This window comes from Girardinichthys multiradiatus, chromosome 23 (genome assembly GCF_021462225.1).
Source record: "Girardinichthys multiradiatus isolate DD_20200921_A chromosome 23, DD_fGirMul_XY1, whole genome shotgun sequence".
NCBI classification, from domain to species: Eukaryota; Metazoa; Chordata; class Actinopteri; order Cyprinodontiformes; family Goodeidae; genus Girardinichthys; species Girardinichthys multiradiatus.
The window spans coordinates 46,214,486-46,234,560 of NC_061815.1; the positions used below are offsets into that span (position 1 = coordinate 46,214,486).

A 20,075-nucleotide genomic window follows, 5' to 3' on the forward strand; every position below is an offset into this window, starting at 1 on the left:
CTTTGGTTTCCAATGAAAAAATTAAATTGAACAGAAATGAGCCATATATGGCAAAACATATCCTTACTGTCAGTTTTACTATGTGAGCAAAAACATAGGTGTAACAATTAAGCACTGCTCCAAACACAAGGCCGTTACAATGTCTGTCACTGTACCCTAATTCTGTTAACCTTCATCGTTTTCAAACTTGATTTTTCTTCTTTATGCCATTAAAGTTTTCTGTCTCGTCAACTAAGAGAGTGTTGCCTTTTTGCAGATTATAACATACCCCAGCAATACAAGCAGCCTTGCTTTGCATTCAGATAATCTTAATCTTAGGAAGACTAACTTTCAAATTTCAAACGTTAATGAAATATATGGTTGAATTTGTCAAAATATATTAAAAATATTAAGTTTCTAAAATGATTCACAGATTCCCATACAGTCAGACGTTTGTTTTGAAATGGTGCTATGTAAAACTGAACTTTTCAACATAGTGGATTAAAATATTGAAATCAAGAAATGTACCAAAGAAAATATGTTTACAGGGTTGTTTCCTTCTTCTCTTACATTGGTCCAAGTTTATTGTAGTAGATGCTGATTTTAATCACTATCTCAAGGACATGTATAGCAAGAGCTCAGGTTTGCGGTTTACTGCTGTAATTGTTGTTATATATTTAGGTAAAACTAAGAATTGTTTAGTTCAAGTTACTTTATTGAAACCACTATATACATAGTAGATATTAGTGTGTATTTATTGCTAACCGTTTTATAAAAACCCAAATCATAACAGAACAGATGTAAGAGTGATCCCATCTTTGAACTCCTCCTGTCTGACCCTGTTTCACTTTGTTGTTTTAGATCTTTCCTTAGAAAAAACAACAATCCCTGCTCTGAGAAGAAGCATTCGGGAAGTTAAGAGGCTGTTCTTGGGTTTTAGGTGGCTTACTCTCACGCAACATATGTGCTGGCTGGACCTGGAGAGGCAAAGGGGTCCTCCCTAGCAGGTCAGGTTTCCTAGAGCTGCCAAGGGCTAACCACTACCATCTGGCCTTACCTACTATGTTCACAACAGCTCCAGGTCTGAATAGCTTCCACATGGCAACCCGCCACCTCAGACATAACCTCTTGAAACATGCAGAGATGTACGCATTCATGGCTCAGTGATGTGCCAATGTAAAAATACAGCATAAAAACAAAAAGCACACATACACATAAAAGAAGGTAATACTGAAGGTCAATGAAAGTAAAATAAAAAGACAGAAAAAAGGCCAAACAGCTCAGGTTAGCTGGAAGATTTTTTTCAAATAGGCAAAACTTTGCCTTATAAATACCAACAAGCATGTTGCAGACAGTTTTATACCTAATGCACTACTTACAGACCATGTATGCCAAAACTGCAGACATACATAATGGTTCATGCAAATGCTCTACACAGAAAAACAAGAAGCAAGTACAGGTACCTTACATGCATTTATATGTGTATGCTTGTCACAGATTTACCGATACGCTTTCAGAACTGCAGGGGGCTGCAGGAGGGGGATGGGAGGAGACAGGCTTTAATCAGGAAATTCACCTCCAGGGGTTTCATCTAAACAGGACTGGGCGCTGCTCAACTCTCTGCTTCACACAGTGAATTGAATCACAGAGACAGCCTGTGCTCGAAAGCCTTAATTCACTGTCAATAAGGCTAATGCTATCACAGGTTCTCTCTGTGCAGAATAATCTTTCATATAGTTTCATGTGGACAAAGACAGATGAAGTGAAAACTACGGTTGTGAAGCATTTTTAGTTTTATGAATTTGCATATGATTTAAAGTTAAATAAAATAGGTTTGAGTGACAAGAATAAACAAAATAAGCAAAGTGAACAATTTCAACAAGGCACTGTAATATACACAGCTGAGGTAGACGTTAGATACCCAGAGACAGAATATGTAGCAAATTGTTTATTTTTTACTTTATTTTTTCCATTTCCGTTTTTGTATTTCAGAATTCCATGTTTTCTGAAGTTATCACTTTCTTTAACCTCAATTAAAATCTAATCATATGCTTAAATAAATAAATAATAATTAAACTTTAAACAGTTTTAATAAACTGTATTGGCATTAATTTTATTAATTCAGTTTTAGAAAACTGTTTTAATGTTTAACACTGAAACCTAAAACACACTTAAATTTAATGTTTCTTTCTAAAGGACTATCTGATTTGACACATGCAAAACGTCTTCAGTGAACAAGCATGTTGCTCTGCTCAGGATCTTTGCTGGGGATGGAGTTTGCAAACATGGGGCTAAAGTTAGTTCTCCTCACTGCTCTGACATCACTTGCTAATATTGTGGCTCATAACGTGTTTTACTAGTGCTTCCAATTAATCGTGTGCAGAAACCACCTATAGAAACAGCTGTTCTCCTGTTGCATAAATGAAGCGCTCCGCTTTAAATGCTGTAATTAATAAACGTGTAATAACATAGCAGCATGCCGCTCTGCATACAGGCCCCTCCCAGGTGGCTGTTGTTCTGATGGAGAATTTTAGATGTCAAATAACACAACGTTGGTATTAGACAATTTTTCACACTGTGGACTGGGTTAGACTGACTTGCTCTGCGGCCCAGATCTGGACCAGAACTTTCAGAAGGGCTGATGTAGTGTGTGGAGTTGTTGCAGTGACATCTAGTGACAAAAACAAAATGAATGCATTGAGTAAACAGAGGTAAAAATTCTATTGTTGGCTGCATGCTTTATGATGCTGGGGTATGCTTTCAGTTTTCAGTGGAGATTATAACTTTCTATAGCACTTCGAAGCTAACAGACAGCTTTTAATGGCAGAGGAGCTGCATGGCCTCAGACAAAGTAAGAAATGCACTATAGCTAAGGAATCAATGTTCAACATTGTCACCAAGGGTCAGATGAATGTCTCAACACTCCATCAACAAAATAGTTGCTGTATGTAAGAGTAATAATACAAAAGATGAAATCTAGTTCCTACTCCATTGTTGGATTATGAAGAGTCTAGTTGACCAAATATCAAACTTTATCAGTCTTCATATATTCAGATTTTAGTAAGTTTTATATTTTTAAAGTCACCAATTGACTCAAAATAATTAAGTGAAATAAAAGTGGACCTTTTAAAAAGTACTCTGCTGTTCGCGCGCAGATGAATTCTCAGTAGAACACAGATGATTTGCATCTCATAGATTACACTCTGCAAAACAACAGCATGTGTGGCGCAGGGTGACAACTTATTTGCCCCCGCTGAAAAAGAAACAACATGCCCCATCTCAGCTGTAATCTTTGATCAGCTAAAACACTTTCTGTGATAAACATTGATGCAATTCCCATGGGCAATCACTCTATAGTGCTGGCATCATGGGAGGTAATGTATGCATAGACGTGTTGAACTGCCCTGGGGCCCTCACACTCACACACACACAAACACGCACATGGTGTACACACAGTGAGATGAATTGCTACGCCACCTAGAATAAATACATATCAGCTACAGTGAGCTGAGGTGCTTTGCACTTTCTTTTTAATCCCCAGCATGGTGATTTATTGCGGTATACTCGTCAACAGCCATATAGACCCCTAGAACAGGGTCCAGCCAGGAGAAATAGTGGAGTTTAAGATTAAAGCCTGGCAGCTGCCTCTCACTCTATTTATGTGTTTATCGCAGAGGGACAAAATATCGGATGGTTAACCAACAATATTTTGTGCAAACAGGAATGAGGTTGTCGGTTAATCTGTTCGTCATAATCCAAGTTTTTAAATTGATGCCTTCCCAGATGTCGCTGCTGAGGAGATTTGCATTTGCTGAGGTGAAAGGCCTGGATGCTTAGCAATCAGTTGTGCACAGCAGAGTGATGCTAAAGGGCCCTTCTGTAAGTTATTTTTATACAACATGCGCATGACCATGCATATTCAGATCGAAGTGGTAACTCATCCATTTGATTATTAGGAGTTCCACTGAAAGTTATTAACTGGCCTTAAAGCTAGCAGTTATTTAAGAGCACCATCTAGTGGACACTTCCATAAAGAGGTATTACAGGGATGTTCTTTTTCTGTGGTGGACAACTCCATCAGCATCCTGACAACAAAGCCCTGAACTGAGGGATTCAAGATTTTAAAGAGTTTAAAGTATTGAAGTAGAGCTGGTGAAATAGAAAGGCCTTTTATCAACTTCTTGGACCTGCTCATATAGCTCTGAGAAGACATACGGCGGAAGTCGTATGTAGTGACACAAGTAGTAAAGCAGAGTGAAAATACACAAAAAATCTCAAAATTAACATTTTAGATGTTTAGTCCATCATTTCAAGCCAAAGCCACCTGGAGCATTGGTTGCAGAAAAGTTAAATTTGACTCTCATCTGACCAAAGCAAAGACATAAATGCCAAACTACCGGTTGGGTCTTTGTGACCTCAATGTGCTATTCTTGGTGCAGTTTAGTGATTTAGGGATTTTTAATTTTTTTTAAACCTTGCTTACCATCATGTTTAATGTGCGTGGTGGCAAGATGAATATGGATCCTCATCCAGCCTAGAGAAAAGAAATGGGCCCCATTATCATTTCCTATTTCTATACGCAAGCAAAAAGGAGGCTAAAAATGAATGAACTAAAAAGTCTGATTAACCTTAAAAAAAATAGCATACATAAAAAATAATTCAGTCACATTTTATTCAAAATTATTCTTGTAGATAATAAAAACTGCTTAATCATTTTCAGTTATTAACAATGATTTCTTGATGTGATTTGGTTTTTTTTTGCACCCCTGAATAAATGTGCTTGGATTTTTCTAAATTTCTCAGTTTGCTACTGCAGTAAGAGAGGAATTCATTTGACAAATGTTTACCTGGAACCAGGACTGTTTTTCTGTCTGTATGCAACTTTCTCAAAAAAATATCACATCATACACTATAGATTTTTCTTACTTTCCCAGGACCAGTTCTCTGAAAACACAACTCTTTTGTTCAAACATCTAAGAAAAAAAAGTTTCAAGGAAGAATATGAAGTATAGTTTTTGACCACTTTATTGTTAATTTTAACACACAAGGCAACACTTAGAAACCTCATAGCAGGATCAGAGCACCTTTTACACCAATGACATAAGGGACGCTTTCAATCTTGAAAGCTACGAAGAAAATAAGGCCACATCACTTTTACTGGTATTGTTCATTTGGAAGGAGACGGCGGCTTACTTTGTGTTTCTGAAGTGTCAGACCTGCTTTAGACTGAACAGTGCGAAATAAAAGGTTCACACATCTCACATGTGACAATGGAAAGACAAGTACTAGGCATGAATGTGCAAACATACACACTTGAAGACAGCGGGAATTATAGTGATTGGCTCTTAAATTTTCATCAGTTTCCCACAAGACTGTTTTGACAACATCCTTTATAGCTAACATTAGGACAGTAAGACCTCACAAATATCCCCCAGCCTCTCCAAATGAGCCTCCAGTACATGACTGTGTATGTGGCAATGTTTCTGATTTAGCACAATTTCACATCACCGTTCTTCTAAATGAAATTGAATACTCTGATTAAGTCTTGATGGTTCATTGGTCAACAGTGCATTTCCATTACTGGAGATTTAATGCAGTTGGATTGCCTGTTACAGAGGAACAGTTGCAAGCTTCTGCAAGTAGATGGAGCTGTGAGGCCACATTTGCAAAGAAAGCCCCCACTTTTCTTCACATTAAACCCATGAGGCCATCTCCTGTGTGCCTTCCCTATTTTATCACTTTCTCTCCTCATTACCTCAGCACTCTTCATTATGCCTTCGTGCCCATCTCCCTCCTCCTGCTCTTCTGTCTGCAGTCATTGTGATCCTTCTCGTCATTTCAGCATCCACCAATCCTCATTACTTCTCTCCCTACGACACCAACCACCTCCACAGTTCTGCCCTGTCCTCTACTGAGCAGCCACAGCCTGAGTTTCTCCTCCAGATGTCAGAAGCTGCATCAGGCTTCCTGAAGCGGGTCGGTTCTCCCCTGTGGCCCAGCCAAAGAACATTCTGCAGAAAAAATGGAACCATTGTTTACTGGTTTACTAGAGCAGTCAAGGCACCAAAACATTAATTTATGAGTTACATGGTTGATTATGTTTGGTTATTATCAGACACCCTTCACTAAACATGAGGGAACACTTGACATTTTGGAGAGATTGAAAAAAAACAACTTTTGGAAGCTCTTAAGCTAATTTCAATAAACATCTACCAAAAACACAAATCTTGCTAAAATAAGGCAATAACAAATAAAATGTAAATCTAGCTTTATTAGAGCTGACTCTATTAATGATGTGCACACTGCGGGTATTTCCATCAAGTCTCATGCTGCTTACTAAAGTGAACTTGAACATATATGTATTATTTAACGATGCACAGAGAAATCTGCTGGTGACCAGATACTGGTAATTTCATGCTCGACTAGTCCTGATCGCTGACCAGCCAGTTGGAAACCAGCCCAACCAAAACACTCTGAGATTGTCAGTCAGTCAGAGCAGAGCTCAGGTGTTTTCAGCATCAGCGTGGGGTTTAAAAATGAAGTTGGAGGAAGAAAAAACAAAAATTGTGAGAAGCTCCTGGAAAGAAAAAGGAGGCACATTGGTTGTTCATTCAGGCTGAAACAGGGGGGTAGATTTCAGCAGATAACAGGAAGAGAAACTAAAGATCATTTAAAATGTTCTTTCTGAAATCATGTTGTATTGGGTTTGAAGTAATGATAAAATTCTGTTTCAATGCAAAGCTGTGAAACACGCACAACTCTTACAGACTGACGTCTACTTTGGGCGTAATAATCAATGATCGATCATGACAAACAAGTTCTTTATAGTTATAATATACAAATGATTTAACAATTTATTATACAACAGCAAATCAGAGCTTGATTCTCAAATATATTGGACATAGCTGTTTGCCTTGAAATGAAAACGGCTCACATTACGTTTGCAGTAGAACAAAAAAGCTTTAATCTGTAATTTTCTCTCTTTATAAATACCCCTTCTGTCCCCTTAAACATTTTAGCATATTTGTAGATTGAGAAAGAGCGACGGCTCTGAAACCTGTACTGTTTTACTTGATTAAAAGCATTTTATTACCAATGCATTTCAATTTCCAATTTGCTCTGAAAGTTACATTAAGTATTACAAGTATTTTGTCATTTTTATTTCTCAGAGAAATAGAAATTTGCTAAAAATCAGTGTTGGGAGATCAGAACTTTCCATAATAAAACAAAATAATCTCTCTGATTGGCACATCTCTAAAAATATTTACACTGAATTATTTTGCTTTGGCCAGAACATGTTTTTAAGACTGCACTGGATGGAAATGGTCTTAAATAAATCGCCTCCAGGTGTTATTAAATATGACCAGAAGCAATAATAAAGTAACACCTTCTTGTAATTTCCGGTCAAGTAGACTGGTTCCATTTTGGTCCTGCAGAGACCATCATCTGTTTCCTCAGAGATGACCAAAGTGAATCCAACCCCATCTAATCTCCTTCTGCTGTAAACAGATCACTCCACCCCTCACGCGCCTCCCAAACCACACATGACATTTATTTAGAATTGTGTCCAATTTATCTATAATCATAATCTCAATGAATACAGGAGTGGATCAGGTACTCAAAAGGTTTATTTTTCTGTTACTGTGAACAGTTTTACATCAAGGTTTTATTCCCTCCAGTCCCAACATTCAAGTTTAGGATTCAATCAGAGGGATGATGGAGTTCATAACATTACTCTCAGATGTTGAAAGAATTAGATTTCGATTTTTAATGCATCCTCATAAAATTATGTCTCGCTGTTCTGCATCAGATAACATTACAGACAGATTTGTTTTAATTTATTTCTTGGGATTTATTATTCCACATAGTCTCTATTATAAAAGACACTAATAATAGAGGAAGTACAATCTGTTACACAGACAGCATTGCAGCATCATGGTGAAGGATGTCAGTCAGTCATTTTCTACCGTTTCTTCCATAGTGGGTCACGGGGAACTGGTGCCCATCTCCAGCAGTCTATGGGTGAGAGGCAGGGTACACCCTGGACAGGTCTCCAGTCCATCGCAGGGCAACACACAAACAACCACACACACACTCATTCACACACCTAAGGGCAATTTAGAGAGACCAATTAACCTAACCTGACAGGCATGGCTTTGGACTGTGGGAGGAAGCTGGAATACCAGGAGAGAACCCTCGCATGCACAGGGAGAACATGCAAACAGAAAGACCCCTGGCCAGGAGTCGAACCCAGGACCTTTTTCCTGCAAGGCAACAGTGCTACCAACTGTGCCACCGCGTAGCCCAGTGAAGGATGTTTGTCCATAATTTCTTACAAGAGACTTCAAGTGCTGCCAGAAAGTATTTGCCTCCCTTTTAAATTTCTTCTGTTTTTGATTTCTTTTGTCACACTTAAATATTTCAAACGAAACATTGTTTTAATCACACAAAGATAACATGAGTAAGTACAAAATGGTGATCCCATTTATTAAAAGGGAAAAAAACCAACAAACCAACCTGGGCTGATGTTAAAAGTAATATCAGTCTATGTGAAATCCTGAATTAAATATAACCAACATGTTTTAGAAGGATAAATATAAATTTAACTAGTTTCACTAGGACATACCTATAGGCTCTAGGAATCCCCTAAATAAAAGCTGTCTGACAACATGAAGTAGGCTAAAAGATCTGAAAAAGCAACACATCATGTCTGACCTAAATAAATGAAAAAACAGATAACTGGCAAAGTCATTGACATCCATCACTGTGAAAATGTCAACAAAGCCATTTCTAATAAGTCTTTGTGGCTCCAGTGAACCACAGTGTACAGAAGCCCTGAGTTAACTAAATTCTAAGTCTAACCAAATTATCTTTTCCTCATGACTTTTAAAGTTAGCTGCAAGTAAAAAAAAAATATCTAGATTAAAAGATTTCCAAGTTTAGTAAATTAGAAAGGGGTATAATAAATCAGGCAAACCTCGAATGTTCCTGTATGCCATTGTTCTGCAACACTTGGAAACAGCCCGTCTCTACAATCACGATGTAGCATATTTGTTAGCCTGTGAGCTTTAGCTGGCTACTCTCCAGACAGTCTAAGTGCGCAGTGGTTACTGAGAACAATATTTAAATCAAAGTCAAAAATCTGATTTGTACAATAGAGCTGATACAGTGCCTCTAGTGGTAGAGCAAAGTATTACAAGAACAAACAGAAAAACAAGGCTCTCAAAATATATTTTCACTTGCTTTTCAGGGCAGAAAAAAACCCAAAAACAGAACCCAAAAAAAAAAGAACCCAGAAATATTTTTATTATATATATATATATTATTTTATTTAACACTCACAGTTAACCTTTTTCATTAAAAAAGAGAAATTGGTCAGACTTAAAACATGAGTCCATAAATTGTTTTTTTTTTTCCCCACTTGTCTTTCAGGGTTTCCGTAACAGTCAGAGCCACTGTCTAAAAATAGAGAAAACATGGACCAAAGGTGAACCTTCCCAGGAATGGCAGGACAAAAGTTTAACTTTCTGAGAGGTGTCACATCTGGTGTAAAACTAAAGCCACTTCAGAAAAAGAAAATCATACCTGTAGTCAAACATGATGGTGGTAGTGTGATAGTCTGTGGCTGTTTTGCTGATTTAGGACTTGCCGTTATTAATGGAACTACTAATTTTTCCTATATGCCACCAAATTATGAGAGTGTGCAGACATTACATCACCATAAGCTCACTTGAGGAATGCAGCCAGAAAATGACCCAAAGCACACAAGCAAGTCCATCTCTAAATGGTTCAAAAATATATACATACAGAAATGAAATCATCATTTGAAATTTGTTTTTATATCTACTCAGGGCATCTTTGATATTTATTGCTCGACGTGTGGAAAAAAAGCAGTAGTAGTTTTTAAGGGGACAAATACTTTTTCAAAGCACTGCATAATACTTGATTCCAGTCAGATATTTATGTGATATTGTAATTCTCTGCTTGTATGTGGTCACTTTGAGCTGTGCTTGTGTAGCTACTGTTCCCAGACAGTCGAAGATGTTCGAGATCTAAAGCATCAAAGCCAAGTGCAAAATCATGAAAATATCTTAAAGTCTAAAAGAACCTCCAGGTCTGACGCTTAACATGCAGGATGAAATTGAATTTATCTGCCCACCGCTGCCCTGATGCAACAGAATGTGAATCAGACACATAAGGACTTGTCTGAGCCGTCAGCAATGAGGGCAGCTGAGATCAAAGCCACGCAAAGAAGCGAAGCTGCACCTGAATAATATCACAGGTTTAAAGACGGATATATTGTTCTCTGATCCCCTCCAAAAAAAAAAACATTTATCTGTAGGTCAAGTGAAGTACGTATGCTGTCTTCATCTTAGTTTGATCATGCAGGTTATATTTTAGTTTTAATAAAAAGTAAAAGTCATAATGCTCATTAAAAACTAATTTATATTCTAAACTCAAACAAAAATCCAATAGAGATCATCAGAAATCAAGGTAATGGGGCAGCAGAAAAGAGAACATAGTGTTGTAACTTGTTTCTTGCTGATGCTTCATCATTGTATAAAAAAATTATTCTTTATTTGATACCGGACACAACAATTTGAATCTGAACTGTTACTGAAGACAAACATGCACATTTCAACTGTAAAGTATTACAGACAAGACTCTCCATAGCCTTAGAAACATTTACAAAGAGGGGGTTGGGAATCCAGCCTTCGGTACTTACTCTGCAACGAATTCCAGCGGCGTCCACGAGCTGTAGTCTGCGTCAGGCATGAACTTCCTGTTCATCTGTGTATCCAAGGTAACGCTGCCAAATGAAGCCAGATAACATTCAGAGTGAGGAGCTGCATCAGATCAGCAGAGAGGAAACAGCGCTGGCAGCATCTCCACCCATAAATATCATACACTGTACTGGAGTGCCAGGATCTCAAGTCTGTCTCCAAGTCAGCAGCGTGTGTGTGATAGCTGCATACATCTACAGGACATGTGAAGTGAGGTTTGAGTAAAGGTAGTTCAATTTTCCCATGCATGTTTTTCTAGAATCATTCAGTTAATCTGCAAAGGCTTAAAACAGGAAGTGAATGTAATGAATGAAAAAAAAAAAAAAAAAGAATTTTTAATTTAGATAATTTTGACAGCTGGCTCTTTTGTTCCACTGAAAGAGATAGTCAGAATCTGAAACTGATGTGGGTCAAAAGACATTTCAGATCAGGTTTTACCACCTGTTCAGATCTTGTGAAGCTTTTGCAAGATTGTAAAATATAAAACTCAACCAATGGGGGCACAGTGATGTTGCATCAAATAAAACAGGGCTGTAGAACAAATGCAAGTCATAGCTAATGCTAAACAGATGTGACCAAATGCTGGAGAGGCAGTCTGTGTAGCCTCAGGGTGGGAGAATAAAATTCAACCAAAGAGAGAGCAGGAACCAGATACTCCCCTGAACAGACTGTTCTTACCATGACTGTGCAAAACTAGTTTAAATAGTACAGGGATAATCTGTGTTCATCATTCACCAACGGCAGATCATTTATGTAATCAGAAATGTGAGGTAACATTGGCATCATTAAATGATCTTTTCTTGCTGCAGCTCATCTTCACAAAGCACTTATACGTCCGACATAAAGAGTTAAGTGGCACAGCTTATTTTCCAGCACATCTACACCGATCTTCTGTCCACAACAGCTGTGTCTATTTAAATAAGCATTGGTCTAAGATGATGGAGCTGATGTAATTAAGTGTTTTAAAATGATCAGCAAAATGTGGCTGAGAAAGAATCTAATAAAAAACTTTTTGAATATTAAAAAAAAGAACATCTCACATACAGGTCCTTCTCAAAATATTAACATATTGTGATAAAGGTAATTATTTTCCATAATGTCATGATGAAAATTTAACATTCATATATTTTAGATTCATTGCACACTAACTGAAATATTTCAGGTCTTTTATTGTCTTAATACGGATGATTGTGGCATACAGCTCATGAAAACCCAAAATTCCTATCTCACAAAATTAGCATATTTCATCCGACCAAAAACAGAAAAGTGTTTTTAATACAAAAAACGTCAACCTTCAAATAATCATGTACAGTTATGCACTCAATACTTGGTCGGGAATCCTTTGGCAGAAATGACTGCTTCAATGCGGCGTGGCATGGAGGCAATCAGCCTGTGGCACTGCTGAGGTCTTATGGAGGCCCAGGATGCTTCGATAGCGGCCTTTAGCTCATCCAGAGTGTTGGGTCTTGAGTCTCTCAACGTTCTCTTCACAATATTCCACAGATTCTTTATGGGGTTCAGGTCAGAAGAGTTGGCAGGCCAATTGAGCACAGTGATACCAAGGTCAGTAAACCATTTACCAGTGGTTTTGGCACTGTGAGCAGGTGCCAGGTCGTGCTGAAAAATGAAATCTTCATCTCCATAAAGCTTTTCAGCAGATGGAAGCATGAAGTGCTCCAAAATCTCCTGATAGCTAGCTGCATTGACCCTGCCCTTGATAAAACACAGTGGACCAACACCAGCAGCTGACACGGCACCCCAGACCATCACTGACTGTGGGTACTTGACACTGGACTTCTGGCATTTTGGCATTTCCTTCTCCCCAGTCTTCCTCCAGACTCTGGCACCTTAATTTCCGAATGACATGCAGAATTTGCTTTCATCCGAAAAAAGTACTTTGGACCACTGAGCAACAGTCCAGTGCTGCTTCTCTGTAGCCCAGGTCTGGGGAATGCGGCACCTGTAGCCCATTTCCTGCACACGCCTGTGCACGGTGGCTCTGGATGTTTCTACTCCAGACTCAGTCCACTGCTTCCACAGGTCCCCCAAGGTCTGGAATCGGCCCTTCTCCACAATCGTCCTCAGGGTCCGGTCACCTCTTCTCGTTGTGCAGCGTTTTCTGCCACACTTTTTCCTTCCCACAGACTTCCCACTGAGGTGCCTTGATACAGCACTCTGGGAACAGCCTATTCGTTCAGAAATTTCTTTCTGTGTCTTACCCTCTTGCTTGAGGGTGTCAATAGTGGCCTTCTGGACAGCAGTCAGGTCGGCAGTCTTACCCATGATTGGGGTTTTGAGTGATGAACCAGGCTGGGAGTTTTAAAGGCCTCAGGAATCTTTTGCAGGTGTTTAGAGTTAACTCGTTGATTCAGATGATTTGGTTCATAGCTCGTTTAGAGACGCTTTTAATGATATGCTAATTTTGTGAGATAGGAATTTTGGGTTTTCATGAGCTGTATGCCAAAATCATCCGTATTAAGACAATAAAAAACCTGAAATATTTCAGTTAGTGTGCAATGAATCTAAAATATATGAATGTTAAATTTTCATCATTACATTATGGAAAATAATTAACTTTATCACAATATGCTAATATTTTGAGAAGGACCTGTATATTGATTTGTGGTAAAGGATGGCTGCATATTATTCTGCAGAACCATGTTACCAGATTTGATTTAAAACTGATCCACTACGGAGGAGAGTGGTCCCACTGTAAGACTTTAATAATTTAACATTCAGTATCCACAGAGGTTCATTTTAGGGTAAATTATTCCTTTTAGCATTTACCATTTGCTATTTTGCATGGAGCCACTGGAGCATTCCAAGTCTAACAGTCCAAGTTTAAATGAGCTGCATTAAAAATCTGCACATTTGAAGTTAAATTTATAAACTAATTGCAGTACTTACGGTAGTATAGTAATAGCTGCCGCTCCCGCCGGCATGCCACTGTTTTTTGCTGCCAAACTCTGACACAGTTGGTGGATGGCAGCTTTGGCCATGCCATAGCCCACCATACCTGGAGATTATAGATCGAACAACATTTAGTGCGCAGCAAAGGCAGAGCAGAGCACCGGCAGCTTATTAGATCTCAGAACATTAATTTTCCTGTATAAATAAAACTTATTGGTGCATCACAATAAACTACAATGTTACTAAAAAGGTGATTTATGTCACACAGTGACATATATTTCAACCATTTATTATTTTCATTTTGATGATTATGGATTATAGCTAAAATTCAGTACCTCAAAATATTAGATTATTACATAAAAACACTAAAATGTATCTTTAAACACAAAATGTTCTGCCATGTGCAGGTTATGGCCTACAAGATCATGGGGAAGAAAATGACTTGAAAGCAGGCCAGTGTAGTAAGATACCCTCCCCATGAGGGTAAGCCACACGCTTTAGAGTGCTGTATCAAAACACAATAGAAAGTGAAGTGGAAGGAAGAACTATAGTGAAAACAAAATGTGCAGTGTTAAGCCATTCCTGAACCAAGACAATGTCAGAAGCTCTTACATGGGCTAAGCTTTGCGAATATATCGTCATCGCAATATCAGTGTGTAAAATTCATGTCAATATGGATTGCTTGGAGTGCAGTAGTTGTTGGCTAATATATTCTAAGTGTTATGAACTTGCATTTTACATCCTCATCTAATATTTAAACAATTGGACAGATGCTCACAACGGACACTAATGGTATTTCCCAAAATGCTAAAGGTTCCTTCATAGAGTGAAGGAAGAAGAGATGAGAAATAAAAGGAAAGAAGATACAAAATGTTACATGTAAGGTTAACACTAAAACCTCTAAATGAAACCAATTTTTTTGGAATCACTAGCATCTGGAAATTGTCAGTGCCTCTAAACAGGAATGCCAAGCATCTGCTACCCCTCTCAACCATCCTGACTGGCTTACAAACCACTGACCAATAGGAACAAGGGGCAGCTGCATAACTTTCCTTTAGAGCTTTTGTTTTCCCTAAAAGAGAAACATGTACATTAAATCTAAAGGTGGTGGGTGGTGGGGTGGGTTAGCAGTTCAAAAGTGTTGCTGCTTTCATGCATTTATCTGCTCAGGAAGCACGACTTTAGCCTCCAGGTCCAGACGTGTGACCTGTGTTTGACAACGTTAAATGCCAAGGAGAGCCCCTCAGCTTCCATCCACAGTTAAATTCAGTTAGCCTCTGAAACAGCCTCATTGAAACCTTGTTTATGAGCAGCAGCTTGACTACATCAGATCCAGGACAATAGTTGAAGTTCAGTGAGGAAGAGGGTGTCCAAACTAAATGAGGGCTACCAAATGTGTCATTTTCTGAATTATTTATTCATTAAATAGACAAGACTCTCCATATCCACATTAACTTATTTTATGTGTAAAACAGAGTGGGAAGGGATCAGTAAAACTAAATGATAAATCACAATTAAAAACCTTCATAACTGAGCAAAAAGATATCTTCCTCCCTCACACTCCCTTTGGATTTCCCTTTATTTTAAACCCTAAATTGAGCCAAAAAAGAAGGCATTTCGATCTACTGTTTTTTTTTATTTATTCGCGATAAGGCTGGTTAGCACCAAATGCTACATTTTGTTTATTTTGACAATTTAGGTCACGGGTCTCTAATTCTGGTCCTCCAGAGCTACTCTCCGAAAAACTTTATGTATCCCTGCTCCAACAGACCTTAAGCAAATGGCTCAATTACCTCCTTAGTATTCAACCAACTTTTGCAAAGGCCCGATTATGTGCCATTCATTTGATTTAGGTGTGTTGGAGCAGAAGCATCAAAAGGTTGCAGGAAAGTAGCTTTTGAGTTGGGAAAGTGTGTTTTCACAAGGAGGACTAATTCAATACAATTAGTCCTCCTTGATCTGCCTGTCCTCGGGATCAGCAGACGGCCATTATCTCAGTATGTTTGATCAAAACGAAGATGGAGAAAATGTACGATTACAACTCTTACAGTTGTTTTCTGTATGTATTAACAAATGTCTGACAATGCCTTGTAATTAATTAACGATGATTTATTTGATTTTTGTTTTACATAAAAGCAGCTGTTCCTAAAACATTCAATGTAAAGACATAATAAAAGCTTTGGTCTCTTTCAGTGTGGTTAACATGCTCCATCCATATGATCCTCAACTGCTGAGTCATTCTCTTCCTTAAACCCAATGTGTATTCACACCTGCACAAACGGTCAGGACCAAGAGGAGAATAGAACTCCGTTTAAAGCGGACCAAATGTGGCAGGTGTGAATACACCATTAATAACTTGACAACCTTCACATCTGTTATGCTGCACTAAACAACCTTTCCCATATCTCTGGTCAGTGCATCAGTTTTCAGGACAAAGCAGTATCTCTGACGTGGTCGACAAACAAAACCAGGTCATTGGGTCTTTATGATGAAAGCAGTACATACAATAAAACTGTCTCCCACCTCCAGTGCCTGACTGAGCAGCTTTTGCTCCCGCCAAGGTAAGGAGTCCTCCAGATTTCAGATGGCGAGTGGCGAGGTGGCTGGAGATGGTGGACGTCCACACGCTTTGTTTCCACATCAAATCAGAGTTCTTGAAAAAATCTGAAAGATAATTAAAAAGGCAATATTAATGCTCATATGTGTAACCATGGTCTTAAGTCTATTAATAAAGCTTGATTTATTCATTGACTGATTGTACATTCTGAAAGCAGATCGTCTTTGTTGACAGATTTAAATTCATGAATGAAAAAAGCTCCTGAATTAGAGTTAATAAACGTTCCATGAACACGGAAAGCATAAAGTTCAAACTTTGAGAATACCTTAGAGAACAAGTTAAGACAGTTGTCTGAAGTTTTTACCTAAAAATTGTCCTTTTAAAAATGTTAATTGACAGTATGGCTTGCTTCCTGCACAGCAGCTGAAATCTAGTGCTGCTAATAAAGGTGGATAATTAAAGTGGCTGAATAAAGCTTGAAAGAACAGAATCACTGAGACGTTCAGTCAAGCTTTTAGCTAATATTAGTTTTTAATATTACAAAAGTCTTTTAACTAAGACTTTAAATGAAGCCCTTAAAACTGAAGAAGGGTTGGCTGATGATTAATGTTAAAACAAATAAAAAAGGTTTGAACTCTGACCTTTGGAACTGCAGTTCCCTCCAGCCCATCCGCCTGCCACACACAGGATGGCATCCACTTTGTTTTCCCCCAGCACCTGAGCCACATCTGCTGTCACCTGCATATAAAAACGCTTTTCATGAATCCGTGGGGATCGCACACCAGCTGAAAGGCATTTAAATGTCAGCAATGATTCTGTCTGGTCTCCAGATGGAAACTTATCAGTTGAGCACAACAATCCAAGCAAATATTCAGTAACAGGACTAGCAGTAACCAGTATGTTAAGGCTTCACTGAAGGGTTTCAGCATTTCAGAATGCTGTGGCCAGATTACTAAAATCAAAACAAATGCAGAGTATTTTTTTGTTTGGGGGGGGATTTCATGACAGGAATTTGGATTTATAGTGACACACACAACTGTTATTTTTAAATTTCTTCTGACTTTTTGTCCCATGAGAACACCAATAGATATCAATAACTTCAAATATATGATTAAATCTTGTTACTGTGTGCAGTTTAGTTATGTAACTGGTGTCCTGATAAGGCCTATTTTGAAATGGGCATGTTTTTTTTAGGAGAAATAATTGTGTTTGTGGGGCTATGGTTGCGGTGAAATGCAGACAGACACAGTTACCTAAAAAAAAAAAGACTTAAAATAAATTGCAATTTGTTTTTTGTCACCTACTGGTATTACAGCAATTAACACAAAATATCATGATAGAATGGTTCCCAGGATCACAACTATTTAGCCATTCTTGCCCTGAGGCTGCTGGACAATTTGCTTCCACAGTTGTGTTTGCTTGAATCACTGGATTATTTAAAAGAAAACAGCAGCTACACCAACACTAGAAACCAGGTGTTTCCATACACTGTACAAAACTACACAGAACCTTTTTCCCCTCACTGTCTGTGAATAAATCAGATTAAACTATCCTTTATTAGGTTAGTTAGAATTATCTAAATTATTTGCTAAATACCAGAATGACCAAGATGGGGTTTTTTTAAGTTTTTTTTTTTTTTTTAAATACATTTTCTTAGTATTTAGTTGAACTGCCTTTTAAACTGTATGACTTGGGTCGAACCATTTCTTCTCAGAATAGTTTTCGGGAATTTTGGCCCATTCGTCCTGGTGAACCGGTGTAAACGAGTCAGCTTTGTAAGCTGCCTTGCTTGCACACTCATTTTTACTGAGCTGAGATTAAGGCTTTGTGAATGCCACTCCTAATTCATTTTGCTTCCCTGAAGAGAAAATAATTATTTAAATCATCTAAATAGTCTTAATGTATACCTACCACTGCCATTAACTGTGTGTACATTTTCCTCAACACAGAAAGAGCCCCTGGACCAGCACCTGTGTGTTGGTTTCTCAAAGTTGCATCAGATAGTCATTCGTGCTGATTCAAGTCCCGCTGTAGCTTTCTTCATTCTTCGTTAAAATGGAGTTGTCCCCCCCTGAGGGATTGCTGCAAAGTAAACAACTCAATGCTACCCGGTTGTGCTATCTGAAGATAGAAAACTGGCATTATAAACTGAACTAACTTTATTCTATTATACCTATGTATGAACGGGAAGGTATGTAACTGGATGTAAATCTGCCGATATGGTTGATCTGATTATATATTTCCACATAAATATCTGAACCAGTTCTCCTGGAAAGTGCCTTGAAATAATATTTGTTGTGAACAGATGCTACATCAATAAACTGATTTGAATTCAACTATAATGATTAATGTGGTAAACTGTAATAGCTGCTTTTATGGTAAAAATATAATTTTTCGACAGTATCGAACATGATGGAGTAGAAAAAAAGAGACTGTTAACTGACATTTATTCTCACAAAAACATACAGAGTATTTATTAAAGATTTGTTTAATATTTAACAGCAGTGTATTTTTTAGTAAGCCTCTTACCCTGGAATTTCTGAATTTATTTTTTAACCTATAACAAGAGCTTGGTATTATTATTTTAAAGGTCCTTTTTCACTTTTTCAGACTAACATATCAACTTAGATGACAAAACCAAAAAGTGAATATTTCTTATAACCAAATAATATATACGGAATACATTAATAATCACTTAAAAATAAAATTTTAACATTATAAAACCATCTTACGTACTTAAAGGTTTTATTACATACGCTGCACATTTACAAAACACCAAACTCACTGAAATAAAAAAAAATCTTCATTTTGTAATGTGACCTGAACGCAACAGGACACGACAGATTTTTAAAACAATGCAACCAATTTTATACAACATGCATAAACTGCACATGTGGGTTCATGGATATAACATTATTATTACACTTTATTCTAGTATGATAACTTTTTCACAGACTACTGTTAAAATACATCTAGAGACACAGCGGCTAAATGACACCTGAAGCTCACCTGTCCTGCCTGCTCGGTGAAAGATTCGGTCAACTTCACAATCACGTTTTCATTCGCCTCCTCATTAGCAGCGATGTCGACGCTGGCCACCCACTGCTCCACAAACACAGTCCAACACTGTTAGCTATGGACTTAGCAGCGCACACTGTTAGCATGTAGCTAGGGTTAGCTGACCCTCACTTACCCAGCCGTTAGATTTAAAATGCTGAACACACTTCGAGCCCAGAGCGCCTTTTCCTCCGTACACGATGACCCGATTAGCGGCCATTTCTTCTCCCTGTGTAGTTGGGCGGTGAGATGCTGGGTGGCGGAGCTGCAGCTGAAATACACACAGCGAGCAGCAGCAGCAGCAGGAGGAGGAGGAGGAGGAGGAGGTGGTGTCAGTCGGAGCAACGAGTCAATGAGCTGCGTTCAAAGACTTCCGGAAACACAAACAATGTTTTGTTCAGTGCTCCGTGTTTAGGATGGCGCTTGTTGCTTTAATCTTCTGTTATTGTACAACGTATTGCTATAAAAAAAAAAATACAGTTAACCGTCATTGAACATTGGCAAATATTAATATGTGGTAAAGGTAACACCCACTCTCATAAATTATTTTTAAAGAACAATTTAAGACGTTCATTCGATGTAATTTGTTAAATCCAGAAATGTAAATAGCAAGGGAATTTCACTTTAATTTATGTCATTTAACTTTTTTATAGCGCTGATGAGAAAAAATTACAGATATTTATCCAATTATACCTTATCTTCATTAATTCTCTTATAAATCAAACATATAGTTTTAAATGGGTCATCTTACATGTGAAACCCAGAATAATCAAGCTCTGTCTTGTAAT

The 20,075-nt window shown here is 38.0% G+C and overlaps 1 protein-coding gene across 1 annotated transcript; it reads right to left on the reverse strand.

Moving 5' to 3' along the window:
- Positions 1–4,986: 4,986 nt before the first annotated feature.
- On the reverse strand, positions 4,987–19,625 carry qdpra (quinoid dihydropteridine reductase a). The gene is made up of 7 exons (XM_047354630.1): positions 19,424–19,625; positions 19,240–19,332; positions 16,872–16,968; positions 16,197–16,337; positions 13,671–13,779; positions 10,706–10,789; positions 4,987–5,990 (listed from the first exon to the last, which is right to left on the reverse strand). Exons 1-7 carry the CDS (start codon positions 19,505–19,507, stop codon positions 5,888–5,890), a joined length of 711 nt encoding a protein of 236 aa, XP_047210586.1. The 5' UTR covers positions 19,508–19,625; the 3' UTR covers positions 4,987–5,887.
- Positions 19,626–20,075: the final 450 nt, after the last annotated feature.